The sequence below is a fragment of the Myotis davidii genome, unplaced genomic scaffold (genome assembly GCF_000327345.1).
Source record: "Myotis davidii unplaced genomic scaffold, ASM32734v1 scaffold11, whole genome shotgun sequence".
In the NCBI taxonomy this organism is placed as follows: domain Eukaryota; kingdom Metazoa; phylum Chordata; class Mammalia; order Chiroptera; family Vespertilionidae; genus Myotis; species Myotis davidii.
In genome coordinates this window covers 1,906,926-1,922,915 of record NW_006285791.1, presented here as the reverse complement: position 1 = coordinate 1,922,915, position 15,990 = coordinate 1,906,926, and the positions used below count along the sequence as shown (strand labels likewise).

The window sequence follows — 15,990 nt, the reverse complement described above, 5'->3', positions numbered from 1 at the left end:
TGTACATATATGTATATATATATATTGCTTTCAGAGAGGAAAGGACAAACACCAATGTTGAGAGAGAATCATTGATTGGCTGCCTCCTGCACGCCCCCTAGTTGGGATCAGGCCCATAACCCAGCATGTGACCTTGACCAGAATCGAACCCAGTACCCTTCAGTCCACCGGCCGATGCTCCGTTTTTATTTATTGCTGGCAAAATAAGAATATATTGGGAAGTCACTGTCAATAATTTTTGGTTATTATTCCATGCCAGGAAGAATTGGGTACATAGTGGCACATTAATGGGTAGGGCAGTTTTGCATCAGTGTATAAATAATGTCAGATTGTCTCCTTCTCCTAAAGGAACATAGAGCTGACAAGAGGCCCAGGAAGTGAAGGTAGAAAAAAAGTGAAAAGAGAGGTCTGTCTCTGATACAGCCATCGAGTTTAACCAGTTATGACAGGTTTCAGCTATCCTAATTTCTCTATCATTCACTTATTTATTTACAACTTCTATTTGTACCACTCTTGAAATAATGAATTCTGTAAGTATGTATCTGCTATGCAGTATACTCATATTTACTGATTGTGAATTCAACTTTTTCAAGTCTCTGAAGTGTGAATATATCCATGTCAGAATTTATTAATTCTGTATTTTCCATTTTCACACTATTCATAAATTTATACATTTGAATCAATATTCTCCCTTTGGTATCATCACTCCAATTAAAGAAGTGTAGTGGTTTTAAAAAAACTTTCCTTATAATTTTGAATAAAAGATTTAAAAAGTGGTAGATGAATTTCCTTCAGGAAAAAAGGTGATAGTGGTTTAAAAACGTCTAAATGATTAACCATAAAAGAAATGTACTGAGAATACAATGTTAGATATTATATATAAAAGGTAAGAATTTTTCACATGAAAAGATCCTTAAGCATATTTGATTTAATGGCGCATGCTAATAATAGCCATCAAAGGACTTGTATGCATGCATATAAGCCAAACCAATGGACATGGACAACAGGGGGATGAGAACATGAGTGGGGGGGGGTTTGTTGGGGGGAAATAAGGACACATTTGTAATACCTTAACTAATAAAGAATTTTAAAAAACCTGCAAAAAAAATAATAGCCATGGTAAAAAACAAAAAACAAAAAACCCCATGGCTTTGGTATTTTCCCTTCACACAAAAAGTTGCTGTGTCCATTATTTCAACGCAACAGGAATCTTAAATATTTTAAAACATGCTTTAGCACTTTATTACTCAATAAAAGTGTACTAAAGTGGAAAATAAAATTAATCTACTGATCATTAGAGAGGAAATCAGTGTAATCATATTGTAGAAGGTTTATAACACTTTATTACCATGTTAGAAAAAACAATTCTAAGACTTTTAAAATTCATTAATCTAAAAGGTTTAGTAATTTGTACTTTACTCAGGGAAATGACTTTTGCTTTAACTATTTTGAGTTTTGCAATTTTAATGACAAAGCTAGTTCTCTTTATGAATAATCTTCCACCCCTTAAAACTTAGATTATCCATGGAATTTTATATAGATTAAATAGAAAAGGCTTTAAGCATTTTAATTCTCCTTTTGGTTTCACAAGTAGAACAAATTAACTTCTAATGATAATAAATCATTTTAGAGATAGTAAATGTTATTAGATTTAATTTTATGCATATATTTACTCAACTTTCTTAGTCTTATAAAAATTAATGTATGTTCAAATTATAGAATCAGAAGAAAACAAAGAATCTTAAAGGAACTACAACAATGTAATTAGATGGTGAGGGAGAAATAAAACAGGAAATGAGATCAAGCAAAATGGAACATTAAAAAAAAGCAAGGAAATGTTAATAAGATAAAGGCTCTAAGGTCTGAAAGGAATAAAACAGAAAAGGAAATATTATATTTAGCTAGGATGCCAAGGGAAAAGGTTTTGAGTATTACAATCAAGAAGCAACATTCAACAGTTCTAGAAGAGGAACACATTAATCCAATGAATCATGATTCACTGTTCTACTAAAATTATTTCCTATCACTCAAGCTCCAGTTAAAAATTTTAATTAGCTGTTATTTAAAAAATTTCCATATATCCTTTGACTAAGAATTAAGCAATAACAAATTATAATTTAAAATCAAATACTGACTTAGATTTTCAGTTGAAACTTGTCAGATTGTTGGTGTACAGAAAAAATAAAGAACACAGAAAAGACTCACCTCTGGAAAAATTCTACACTTAAATGGCTGCTAAAATATCTATACTTAGAATAATTAATATCCAGAATTCCTAGGGCTCAACCATTAGGAGGCATAAGTGAAATACTTAGATGACTTTGAAGCTGATACTTCTAAAAAGTATGTGATTTACTTCTAAAATTCACACACACACACACACACACACACAAGATAGGTAAGAAGATGGACCAATCTTATCCATTTTATAACTATTGGCTTTCTCAAAACACTGCTATTTAACATTGAACTGGAAGTCCTATCCACACCAATTAAGCAAGAGTTTTTGGAAAGGAGGAAGCAAAACTATCTCTATTTGCAGATAACATGATTCTATGTATAGAAAATCTCAGACTCCACCAAAAAAACTATTACAGTTAATAAACAAATTCAATAAAGTTGCAAGTCAACATGATTACCAATTTTGTTCCAGCAATAAACAATGTGAAAGGAAGTTAAGGAAACAATTCCATTTATAATAGCATGCAAAAGAATAAAATACCTAGAATTGAATTTAACTAAGTGAAAAACTTGTGTGCTGATGCTCAGCCAGTGTGGCTCAGTGGCTAAGCATCAACTTCTGAACCAGAAGGTCACAGTTCAATTCCCAATCAGGGCACATGCCAATGTTGCAGGCTCCATTCTTCCCAGTAGGGGTCACGCAGGAGGCAGCTGATCCATGATTCTCTCTTATCAGTGATGTTTCTATTTCTCTCTCCCTCTCCCTTTCACTCTGAAATCAATAAAATATATTAAAACAAACTTGTGCACTGAAAACCACAAAATGTTGCAAAAAGTAATTAAAGACATAAAAAAGTGAAAAAAATTCCATGTTCATTTAATGCTGTTAGAATGGCCATACTCCCAAAGTGGTCTATAGATTTAGTACAATCCATATAGAAATTCCAGTGACCATTACTGCAGAAATGAAAGCCAAGTATCAAATTCAGGTGGAACCTCAAGGGGCCTTAAATTAATTAACAATATTGAAAAAGAAAAGAAAGTTGGAGGACTCATAGCTCCCAATTTCACAACCTACCACAAAACTATCTCTCTCTATATAAAAGCCTAATATGCAAAGTGCCCCTTCAAGAGTTTGACTCACAGGGAGTTTGATTGCTTACTATGACATGTGCTGATGACCAGGGTGCAGCACAGAACAAAGGGAGGCCCCGGTCGGCAGCCGCAAGGACCTTAACCGTGCACGAATTTCATGCACTGGGCCTCTAGTGGTAAATAAAAGTGTAGTACAGGCATAAGAATAAACTTAAAGACCAATGGAACAGAACTAACAGTCCAGAAATAAATCCAAAGATGTACAGCTAACTGATTTTTGTTAAAGGTGCCATAACCATTAAATAGGGAAACAATTTTCTCTTCAACAAATGGTGTTGGGACAACTGGATAACCACAGGAAAAGAATAAAGTTGAACCGTCTGCCTTATTCATATATAAAAAATAACTCAAAATGGGTCAATGATCTAAATATGAGAGCTAAAGCTATAAAACTATCAGAAAAAAAACATAAAAGCAGGTAAATATTCTTGACCTCAGATATGGCAACAAATTCTTAGACTTACACCAAAACATACACAACTAAAGAATGTGAAAGGCATCCTATGGGATGGCAGAAAATATTTACAAATCATATATGTGATATGGGCTTAATATCAATAATTGTAAAAAAATCTTACAACTCCAAAACAAAGACAATCCAATTTTTAAAAAATGGGCAAAGAACTGGTAAGAATATATCAGAAACTCATAAAATTTATTGCATATGGGATGGTGTCACAGGGATAAAAATAGTTTTTGTTGTATATCTTTATTATATTTAAATAATGTTAAACCATGTGAACATATAACTTAATTAAAACTTAAAACAAAACAGGTTTTTAAGTTTTGTTTTATTTATTTAATTAGCTAAAATATTACTATGACCAATCGGTTTACTGAAGGATATTTTAATTGTATTTACATACCAATAAAAAGGCTTATACTGATAAGAAAATATATAAATCTTGAGAAAATTTTAGAAATCAAAATTTTAATGCATCAATCACAATACCTTTTTGAAAATACAGATTTAAAGAACTACGGTAAAATATTAAATAAAAGTAATCCAATATCAAAGGATAAAGTGAAATAAAAATTTTGTCCTTTGATGCCCTGGCATTGGCTTCAAAGCAAATCAAGTTATACTTCATTATTTACCAACTTAATTTTGAGGGAATAAAACTTTGGTATACTAAAATGGTAAATTTTCTGATACAACAGAATGAGGTACAAATAATTCAATAAACAAAGATAAATGATCAATTCTTCATGAAATTATAAGCACATATTTTTTAAAATATAGAAAACTTGAAATTAGTCATTAAAGTAAACATTATACCACAAATAAAATGTTTGTACATGTGTATGTATGTGCACATATATTTTATATATATCTGATTACTGATGATGCAAGTTTATAAATACTTCATGCAGTACAATCAGGTTTTAGTGGTAAAGTATTTTATGATAAAAAAGGAAAATATTAAAATAAAAAAGCGTATACTGCATCTCATAACAATTAGGTATCTGTGATATTTTAAAAATTACATTAAAAAAACACAGAAAAGGGATGCAAACATTAATGCATTGCATGGATTATGTTACAAGCTGAAAAAGGAAAAGCTCAAACAGCATTTTGACAGGCAGAACTGCAAATCAATCTGAAATTGGACACTGATCCTTCAAGACATAGAAAATCTTCCATGCTTATTAATATCTCATGACTATAGGTAAAATAAAACCATCAACAAGAAAAGCCATTTTATCTTTTTTTAATGAAAAATACCTAAAGGAATAAAAATTTTAAAGCTCTACAGATAACGTTTCTTGAGGATCAGTACAAATTTCTTGTGCTGAACAGATAAGGATAAGCTCTATATGGGTTTTGCCAATGCATTGTGTACCTATCATACTGTAGGTCCCATGAATTATGATTGAAATCAGTGGTAAACATTAAGAAGATAACAGAAGAAAATCATATGGTACATTCTAAAATATTCCTCACCCATTTTTTATAAAATACTTTATAAACTGGACATTGATTTAATAAACTTAATAATTCAAATAAGTAAATTTGTTTGCAAATAAATCATTTACTGTCATTTAAATGAGGTTACAAATAACTTTTCATGGCTAAATATAACTCAAAAGATAACTTTGTACAGCGCTTATGGTTGATAACATAGCCTATGTACACTAAAATATACTTCCTATTGTATTTTGGATATTTGTCAGTAACAGGTTAGCTATAAGAAAAACAAAAATGATACTTTCCAAAGTTATTGTAGTCAATATTATAACTATCCTATCATCATCATAAGACAAATGTGGTTATTGCCAAACAAAGACAATAAAACTAATATTTATAATGGGTAACTATAAGTACATTTAAGAAAAGAGATATATTTTCAGTCTCTGTTAATTTTTAGTACAGAGTGTCTATTTCTGTAGATATACCAAGCAATTATATCAAGAGCAGAGATTAATTAGATAACTGGTAATATAAAAAATGGACAGCGTTCATGGCATGTAAATGGACCTACAGTAATAGTTAGTGTTGCAGAAGCTAATGATGCTTTAAGCAAAATTGAAACAAAATGAATACCATGCAGTTTTACTGAACTCACCTGACAGAGGTGTAAAACCATTCTCTAGGAGCAGAGATGCATGCACAAAAGTAAGAATATGATTGCAAGTAATAGACTTTAACAAAATAAAAACATAACACTAAACATCAAAATGACAAAGAATGGACAATATGATGAGATTACTAGGATGAAATATTTTTATGTGTCTCACCTCTCTCTTTGCTAATAGCACGTTAGGAACAATGTGTGGTAGGCAGCGTCCCAGCATTAACATGACACTTTGTTCACTGTCTGCAATCCGAGACACCTAGAAAACGAAAAGAATTGATAAATGACAGTGGAGAACTTCTTTGCATGATGGTACTTAAAGTTCATGCTTTAAACCTTGCCACCTCGCTCTAACCGGTTTGGCTCAGTGGATAGAGCATTGGCCTGCGGACTCAAGGGTCCCGGGTTCGATTCCGGTCAAGGGCATGTACCTTTGTTGCGGGCACATTCCTAGTAGGGAGTGTGCAGGAGGCAGCTGATCAATGTTCCTCTCTCAACGATGTTTCTAACTCTCTATCCCTCTCCCTTCCTCTCTGTAAAAAAATCAATAAAATATATATATTAAAAAAAAAATCCTTGCCACCGCTGTTCCAAACACACATCCAAAATTATAACTTATGATGATGATGATGATGGTAAACAATAACAACTGTGTTCCCAAACAAGATAAATATGAATGGATCAAAAAGCAGTAAGATGCAAGGATGAAGACAAAGATGCTTCAGTTCTGGGAACAAGCAGGGATGTAGCTTCAATAGTTTTTCTTTTGTTCTTGAAAAGATGCCAATAAAGCTATAATCTTTGCCTAAGGAGACAGTTTGTATAATGAAGCTGCATACAAGGGAAGGCCCAAGGAGGCTAACCTTACAATAAGGATTGCTAGAATCGCATCCAAACCACCCTCCAGCTCTTTTGTATTCTTAATGACATTGTGGGACAGAAGCCTAGGAGAGGTCAAGTGGAATCAACCATTAAACAGCTAGAAAGGGAGAGGTAAGTATAAAGATAGGAGAAAAAAAAATTAAATACCCTCTCCAGATGAGTCTACAACAGCTATTACAACGCACCTGAAGAAAACTAATCTGAAAGTTAATGAACTCAGCTAAGACAATCATTCCTAATGAAATAAAAATAATGGAGTAATCTAAAAATAACTGAAATACAAAACAATATGTACAGTTACACTGGTTTTCTGAATTATACCAAAGAGAGGCACATAACCATATGTTAGACCTAACAAATTAAAAATAGACTGCAAAAAATCACTTTAACACTAAACAAAGCTTTAATCCAAAAAAATAGAAATAATCAACTACCTTCCTTAAAAGTTAAATATTTTAGGAACTATTTCTTAAAGCATTTTTTAAACAAGGAGCCCGGTGCACGAAATTCGTGCACTGTGTGTGTGTGTGTGTGTGTGTGTGTGTGTGTGTGTGTGTGTGTAGTGTCCCTCAGCCCAGCCTGCCCCCTCTCACATACTGGGAGCCCACAGGAGTTGACCCCCATCACCCTCCAATCGCAGGATCGGCCCCTTGCCCAGGCCTGAAGCCTCTGTAGGAGGCCTGGGCAGGGGACCCTCATTTCCCCCCATCACTGGTTCTGCCCCCAGCCCAGGCCTGATGCCTCTGGCCCAGGCATCAGGCCTGGGAAGGGGACCCCCAGCCCCCTCCGATTGCTGGCTCTGCCCCTTGCCCAGGCCTGATGCCTCAGCCAGAGGAGTTGACCCTCATCACCCTCCAATCACCAATCACCGGATCGGCCCCTTGACCAGGCCTGAGGCCTCCGGCAGAGGTGTCAGGCCTGGGCAGGGGACCCCCCGCTCCCCGCGGTTGCAGGCTCTGCCCCTGCCCAGGCCTAACGCCTCTGGCCTAGGCGTCCGGCCCGGGCAGCGGGGACCTGCAGTGGCAGCGGGGGGCGCCGCGATCGCGCGGGCTCCGCCCCTGCAGGACGCCTCTGGCTGAGGCATCCGGCCTGGGCAGCGGGGACCCGCAGCTGCAGCGGCCCTGCGATCGTGGGCTTCGCTTTAGGCCCAGGCAAGGGACCTCTAGCTCCTGGGACTGCCACCTTCGACCGTGCCCAGCTCCTATCGCTGGCTCCACTCCTACTTCCTGCTATCACTGGCCAGGGCGGCAAAGGCGCCTGATTCTCCGATCATGTCTTGGGGGAAGGGCAAAGGCGGGCCTGGGGCCACCTTTGCCCTGCGCCCCAGCTCTTAGTTCCCCCCTGGGTTTCGGATCACTGTCAGTGGCAGGGGGCTTCTAACTACTTTCCCTTTCGCCTCCCTGCATTGTGCCTACATATGCAAATTAACCACCATCTTGTTGGCAGTTGACTGCCAATCTTAGTTGGCAGTTAATTTGCATATAGCCCTGATTAGCCAATGAAAAGGGTATCGTCGTACGCCAATTACCATTTTTCTCTTTTATTAGTGTAGATAATAGATTTGCATTTGAAATAGTCTTATCACAGCTGTTTTTGAATGAAATGCTAAGAAAAACTGAATGTTTTAAGATGGTTGCAAGAATATATGGTGCAGTCCTAACTGGTTTGGCTCAGTGGATACAGCATCAGTCTGTGGACTGAAGGGTCCCAGGTTTGATAATGGTCAAGGGCACATGCCTGGGTTGTGGGTTTGGTCCTCCTTGGGAGGCGTGAAGGAGGCAGCCAATCAATGATTCTCTCACATCATTGATGTTTCTATCTCTCTATTCCTCTCTCTTCCTCTCTGAAATCAATAAAATATATATTTAAATAAAAAAAATATATATATGGTGCAATTTACCTCTGATCCTAAACGACTATCTGCTGACATTCGACAAAAAGAGAGTAGTGCTTGGTGGAAAGCAGGAGACAACTTCCTAGAAGAAAATATTGGATGAAAAGAGGACATTGTTACCACTGGTATTTAAGGAGAAAGTAACATGTTATAACTCATCACTGTGTTAATCCTACCCTACAAACGTTATATGGATTTCTCAGCCACCAATGACTTGAAAGATACCTCACTGCAGAATTATCTAGCGGGGTAGGGGGAATCAGCAATAACTGCTGATCTTAAAATAGCTTGATGGTATGTGAATGTACAGCCCATAAATGCCAGTGGATCAAACCTGAGGTAGTATAGCAGGTGAATGACTATAGAAAATATCGCAAAATGAGAACTTTTTTTTCCCCAATTTTCGATGGTCCCAGAAGGGTAAACAGTGGATATAAAGGTTGATCTGGTGTGTGGCCAAGAGGAACTAAAGTTTTGCAGATCTATACGGTGATAACAATAAACCTTAATGTTAGAGAATAAAAGAAGTAAAATTTAAGGTAAGTGAAGAAGAACCTCATTCAACCTTCATGGTATATTTTAAAGTATTTTTTTTTGTAATTGAAAATATTAGTCTACTTAGGTTTTTAAAACAAGATTGGTCTTCATACATAGTAGTATTTGTAAAATTATAACTATGATTTGTACTTCACATGCTCAATCACCTTTCTCCAGAGAGTGACTTCTGAATATTAAAGAAGATATATGAGAACACTACTAACACTGAAGAACTACTATGAATGCCATTATTGTTGAGTATCAGAACATATTTTTTATGATTATATATTATCCACATTAAAATAAATGCACACTATTTTAACTCTGTAAGCTCGATAACACCTAAAGAAATAATATACCTAGTTGGTACACAAAAAGTTGTGGTTCATGAGTGGAAAGCTTTGCTTAAAAACAAACCAACGAGCCTGGCTGGCGGTTGAGCATGGACCAATGAACCAGGAGGTTAGGATTTGATTCCTGGTCAGGGCACATGCCTGGGTTGTGGGCTCGATCCCCAGTAGGGGGCATGTAGGAGGCAGCCAATCAATGATTCTCATCACTGATGTTTCTATCACTCTCTTCCTTTCCCTTCCTCTCTGAAATCAATAAAAATATATTTAAAAGAAAATAAAACCAAACATGTCTCACTAACAAAGAGTATCTACCTATAAGTTGTACTTTCCTATTATATCCCAATATGGGGTATAATTTCCTTCTGTTCAATAGGAGGAGGAAGCATGTCTTTGCAGCTCACAATGCAGCATAGGATATGTGTGAGGATTAAATAAGTTAACATACACAAAACATTTAGAACTGTGCCTGACATTTTAAAAAGAGTTCAAGAAATAATCCTCCCTTAAAACTTTTTCACATTATAATCTAAACAATTTTTAAATTATATTTTGTCTCTTTCACTAGAAAACATGATCATGAAGGGTAAAGACCACGCTTTTGCCATCTGAGTTCAATCACTGCAATCCAATAAAAATTAAATAAATGAATTAAGAGACTATTAATAATACACTATTAGTAATGGAAGCAGACAGAGGAAAAAGGACTAGAAGCAAAAACTATTCCCTCTTTATCACAGGCAACTATGTAGTACCAAAACCTCTTCTGAGTCTGACAATGCTTGAAGAATAGAGAAAAGGTAGAACACATGGGGTAAAGTGTTTGCAGTACATAGTAACATACATACTATTTATTGGTTTAAGTACTTAGCTAAGATAGAACCTATCCTATTTATGCTTTTTGCCACTTTAATATACTTTAACTTAGTAATTAGTTTGTGATATCCCTTTTAGTGACATGTACTCTGCTATGTGTTAATGCCAATGTAAAAATCAATGCATCTGATCAGCAAAAGCAGTTCAAATAAGAACTGAAGCTTTTCTAGTTTGTCAATGTACTAACTAGCTGAAAGATACATCTCAAGATACAGGATGCATACTAACCTATTGGGTTTATCAAAATGGACTGTGTTTTTACTTGATGTAGAAGAAGATGGCATTCCTTCTCTTTCTCTCCTCGGTAAGGAGTTTGGGAAATTCTCTTTAGGAATAGTGGAATCAACTTCATCTGATGTAGAAGGATGGATATCCTTGTTTTTTCCCTCGTCTGAACTATTTGTAACTGGTTTCTGTCCACTGTCCTCAGAGTCTTTGTGAAGAGACTGATCCAAAGAAGGTTGAACAGAGTCACAAATTACTGGGATAGCAAAGTTTTCATTTTTGAGAAAGTGCATTTCACTGTAGAAAGAAAGGGAAATAATGAGACAATTGTACTTTCAAAAACATTGGCAATAGCATAAACCTCATAATGGGTTTAATGCCTTAAAATGTAACATAACATAAAATTATTTGGCAACTGATTAATCTTTTCTGCAGCATATATGCTGATGCTTCATATACCTGAAAGCTATAAACTTTTACCAAAGAAGCATAAAAATGGCCTATAAACTGTTCTGGATTAACATTTAACTATTTCTTCATTTGTAAAATAGGGATAATTCCATCTAAGCCACAGGATTAATATAAGAATTGAATGATATAATGAATGAAAGATGTGTATAATACTAATGTGAAGGAGTTATTTTATTGATATTGACAGAACTCAGGGGAAGTAAAAAGTATCTTATTCTTTGGTTCTAAGACATAATTGATTATAAGGTCACTACATTGGTTTAATAACTTTTTTTGGGGAAAGGGCATATTAAATGGACAAAGCAAATATAAGACTTTCAAAAGTATTCTATATAAGGAAAGGCTAATATGCAAATTGTCCCCTTGACCGGGAGTTTGACTGGGAATTCAACCAGGAGTTCAACCAGGGGATGGGGCCAACTGGCCGACTGTCTGTGGTCCCTCCCCCAGGCAGGCCCAGCGGGCCAGCTGGACCCCACCTGTGCACGAATTTGTGCACTGGGCCCTGAGTTATAATGTGAAAAATTATGTCTGACAACTGAAATGTTATTTTGTATAATATTTTGTATAGTTATATAATCTTATATAATAATAAAGTTAAGATTTTTAAAAAGTGATGATTAAGTACTAACCTTTCAAGTCTTCTGATTTGTTCCATCAAAGACCACTTCTCACTATTTAATAAACTAATTTTATCTTCTAATTTCTGTACTAGTAAGGAGTTCTAAAATCAAAACAGGAGAAAAAAATGAACCTCAAGATCGCATAGTAAGCTTTTACACATTTTAAATACTTTTTATGGACTTGACTAGTTAGTATCACTCACCTCTACAGTCTGAGGAGTTTCAAGGGGTGGAGAAAGGTTGCCTAAAACTGGTGTAAGTGCCTCTAATTCATCTTCTTCTACTCCACTGGCAACATCCACAAGGTCTTTTCCAGACACTTGATGATTTCCAAAATCTCGGTAGAGTTGCAATAAGTCTGGAGGTTTTGGAATGTTTAATCCTACATCATCCCACAATTCAAAATCCTAAAAGATAAAGTACAAAAAAAAAAAAAATCTGAGGCCATTTTATCCTGCATTTTTGAGATTTATTTTACTCTTTATTGCTAATGTCTTGAAAACCTAACATAATCATATTTTTGTTATGTTAGAGCTTTATAAAGTTCCAGAGCATTCAATCACATGCAAATACATTGTCCTGCCATTTTCTTGTCCACCAATACATCAGAATTTAGTATTAACTTGATATCTTATAATTTATAAATTCCTTTGAATGTTCAAAATATGATACTGATACTCTCAATCCTTTGAGGGCTTAATAAACAATGGAAATAGCTATTATTGAGGTTAACTCTGAGGCAGATATAAGATAGGTATTAAAAATGGGAGCTTTGGAGACAATCAGACCCATGCATAAAATTCATGTCTCCACTTATTATTATTGTTACAAATAACTAAATAAATTTAAACTTTTAAAAAATTATGAGATGAATATTATACATATTATTCAAATGTCCATTTGTCCAACTATATTCATCCAATATTTATTAGATATCCACCCTTTGCTTAAAATCAGAGATAAAGTATTGATTGTCACCATTCAGAGAATTTGATGGTTAAAGAAAAGGGACATAAAGATACAAAGAGAATCTAAAGTATCACCAAAATATGATTGAAGCACTGCCAAGAATTCAGAGAAAGGAGTCAATTTCTGTCCTGGGGTGGGGGTAAGAAAGGTTTCTGGAAGTTGATGATCTGTCCACTTTCTTGGAAAAGGTTTTGGTATTGATGAGGCAGATGGCAATGAAAGCAGAAGGGAACTAATTATTTCAGAGATAAGAGGAAGAATAAGCAAAAACACAAAGCTCTGAAGGAAGCAGATATGTCCAGGAAGATGCAAGCCCTTGTGTTTATATATGACTAAAGGCCCAGTGCATGAAAATTTGTGCACTTGAGGGGGGAGAAGGGGTTCCTCAGCCTGGCCTGCACCCTCTCACCGTCTGGGAGCCCTCAGGGGATGCCCTACTGATGGCTTAGGCCTGCTCCTCTGTGGGAGGCAACCGGGCTGATCAGGAGAAGGCACCGCCCCCATCACCCTGCTGCTGTTGCCACTGGCCGCAGCGGCTGCAGGCGAGCTCCGGGCCTCGCAGTGGCCAGGCTCATGGCTGCCTAAGCCCATGGTTGCTGTGAGCCCACGTCTGACGTGAGCCCCAGGCCTTGCAGCCACTGTGGCTTTGTCGGAATGGACGTCTGGAAGACATCCTAATTAGCATATCACCCTTTTATTAGTATAGATTAGCATGAATAGGCAAAGATAATGTGAGGAGGAAGGCAGCAAATAAGCTAAAAAAAGCTGAGAGTGCATATAAATTTAGAGTTAGCAAGAAAGGAAAAGCAGAAGGCAAGAGAGAGGTCTGATATGAAAAACAGGGAGAGATTAGGGAAGTGATAAGGTATAAAAACAGATGTAGTGCGAGTAAGACCCTGACAAGGTCTGGAGTGTGGCAGTGGAGCATGGCAATTTCCTACAGTGGAGGATAGAGCCATATTACCAGGGGCCAGGGAGCATCAGGTATTAGATTGTGAAATGTGCCATTATCTACATGGAAAATAGAGGAAACAGGGTCCTCAGTGAGCAGACAAGTTTTATTGAAGGCAAAAATGACATTCTGAGAAGCTGAAAATATTCAAAGTTTATTTATGATTAAATAAAAGTTTCAAAGAGCGCAATAGAAAAGGAAGTAAACCAGTCATAAACTAAAGAACTCACAGGAGGGAAGCAAAGAGCAGTATGGCAATGATTGTATGCAGATAAAAATATGAGGAAACTATCCTATATAATAAAGAGGTAATACGCAAATTAACCCTCATGCCCTCACATGATGGCTGCCTAGGACCAGGCTGGCAGGGGTGTTAGTGAGGGACGACCAAATGACTGAACAAGCAGGCTGCATGGGGCAACCGGGCTGGAAGGGGGTCGTGAATGGTGACCTCCGGGATCAGGCCTAAACCGGCAGTTGGACATCCCCCAAGGGGTCCTGGATTGGAGAGGGTGCAGGCTGGGCTGAGGGGACCCCCCAACCCCAACCATGAATGAATTTCATGCACTGGGCCTCTAGTCAATAAATATTTGTTGAGTGTGTTATATAAGCAAATACAGAGATTGAGATGAACAAGAGATTATTTTAACATCAAGGAGCTTATAGCCTAGTCAGGGAGACAAGAGATAATTCCAGGTGCCATTAACAGGATAATGATAGAAAAGAAAATAGGATAAAGTCATACACTTTGGCCAGAGTATGGGGAGTGAGGGTTTTAGATAGCACTAGTTTCAGTTCAATTGAAATTAGTACTAAATGTTGCCTAATGGTCAAAGAACAGATATTGATAAACACTACCATTGCCTTTCTTAAAAAAAAAACCCAAAAAACTTTACTGAGGTATTATTAACATACAATGAACTGCACAAGTTAAATAAATACACAAGCTAATTTAAAATGTACTATTGGCTAAATTTTGACATATATACACCCCTGAATAGATCACCACAATCAAGAAAATGAATTTGTTCACTCCCAAAGTTTTCTAGGGTACCTTTTCAATCCTTACCTCCTATTCCTCACACCCGTCCTGTTCCTAGGCAAATACTATTCTGTTTTCTTTACATTCCTTTCCAAAATGTGTGCCTTTCATTTCTATGTCTTGCCTTCTATTGGCTAGAATCTTCAGTATGATGCTCAACAGAAGTAGTGAAAGCAGTTATCTTTGCTTTTTCCCTCATGTTTCACCATTTGAGTATGATGTTAGTGATAGCTTTTCCATAAATGTCTTTTATGAGGTTGAGGAAATTCCTTTCTATTCCTAATTACTTTAAAGTTTTTAGGGGGACCAGATGTTTGTGTCAAATGCTTTTCTGCATGTTCTAAGATGACTATATAATTGTCTTCTCTTTTCCTTTCTTCATGTAGTGAATCACAGTGACAGATTTTTGGATATTAAATCAACCTTACATTTTTTGGATAACCCCTTTGGTCATGATGTATTAATCACTTTTTTAAAATATTGTTGGATTTGATGTGGTAAAATGTTATGTAGAATTGTTGCATAATATTTCATAGAAATGTTATGTAGAATAACTGAGGGAAATCTGCTATCCCCCTTTGAGAATGTCAATTTTTGTTAAATGATCCACAGGATATTTTACAGACTAATAGAATACACCTAATTTTAAATGATGGCCTCCTGATTTCTGTAAAGTAAATTCTTTGGTATTTACATTCCTAAGGTGCAAGACTCAAACTAATTTATTAGCACTAAGAAGTCAAAATATTACAGTTTTGAGATAACATTAAAAAAGCTTTGCTTACAAGATTTTATAAGGAAAAAATGAGGTTCTAAAATTGGTTCCTATTCTAGGGGGAAAAAGGGGACATATGTAATACTTTCAACAATAAAGATTTAAATAAATAAATAAATAAATAAATAAATAAATAAAAGTGGTTCCTATTCAAAAAGATACTATTTATATTCACACTCTCATTCAAAATATTCTTATAACTGTTGTTATCTACTTATCATCTTAGTTATTATAGAGATATTAAAGAGGATTTTATAAGTATACATTAACTTATCCTATACAATAAAAGAGAAAGATGGTAATTGGCGTACGACCGCTATCCTTTTCATTGGCTAATCAGTGAGATATGCAAATTAGTTGACAGCCAAGATGGCGGCTAATTTGCATATGTCAGCCCCAAGCCTCAGACTGAAGCTTTAGGCTGGGGCCTGGGCAGAGCCATCCAGCGATCATTGATGGCGGCAGCGGCAGGGAACCAGGGG

General features: G+C 36.1%; 1 protein-coding gene across 4 annotated transcripts in view; it reads right to left on the bottom strand.

Moving 5' to 3' along the window:
* Window positions 1-15,990, bottom strand: part of KIAA1468 (KIAA1468 ortholog) — a 102,776-nt gene that overhangs the window by 58,526 nt on the left and 28,260 nt on the right. For all 4 annotated transcript variants that reach the window (XM_006756797.1, XM_006756798.1, XM_015559465.1 and 1 more), the window contains exons 6-10: window positions 11,974-12,177; window positions 11,780-11,871; window positions 10,680-10,973; window positions 8,695-8,770; window positions 6,076-6,171 (exon numbers count right to left, since the gene is read on the bottom strand). In XM_006756797.1, the coding sequence (XP_006756860.1) occupies window positions 6,076-6,171; window positions 8,695-8,770; window positions 10,680-10,973; window positions 11,780-11,871; window positions 11,974-12,177 (762 nt within the window). The remainder of the gene's footprint in view (window positions 1-6,075; window positions 6,172-8,694; window positions 8,771-10,679; window positions 10,974-11,779; window positions 11,872-11,973; window positions 12,178-15,990) is intronic.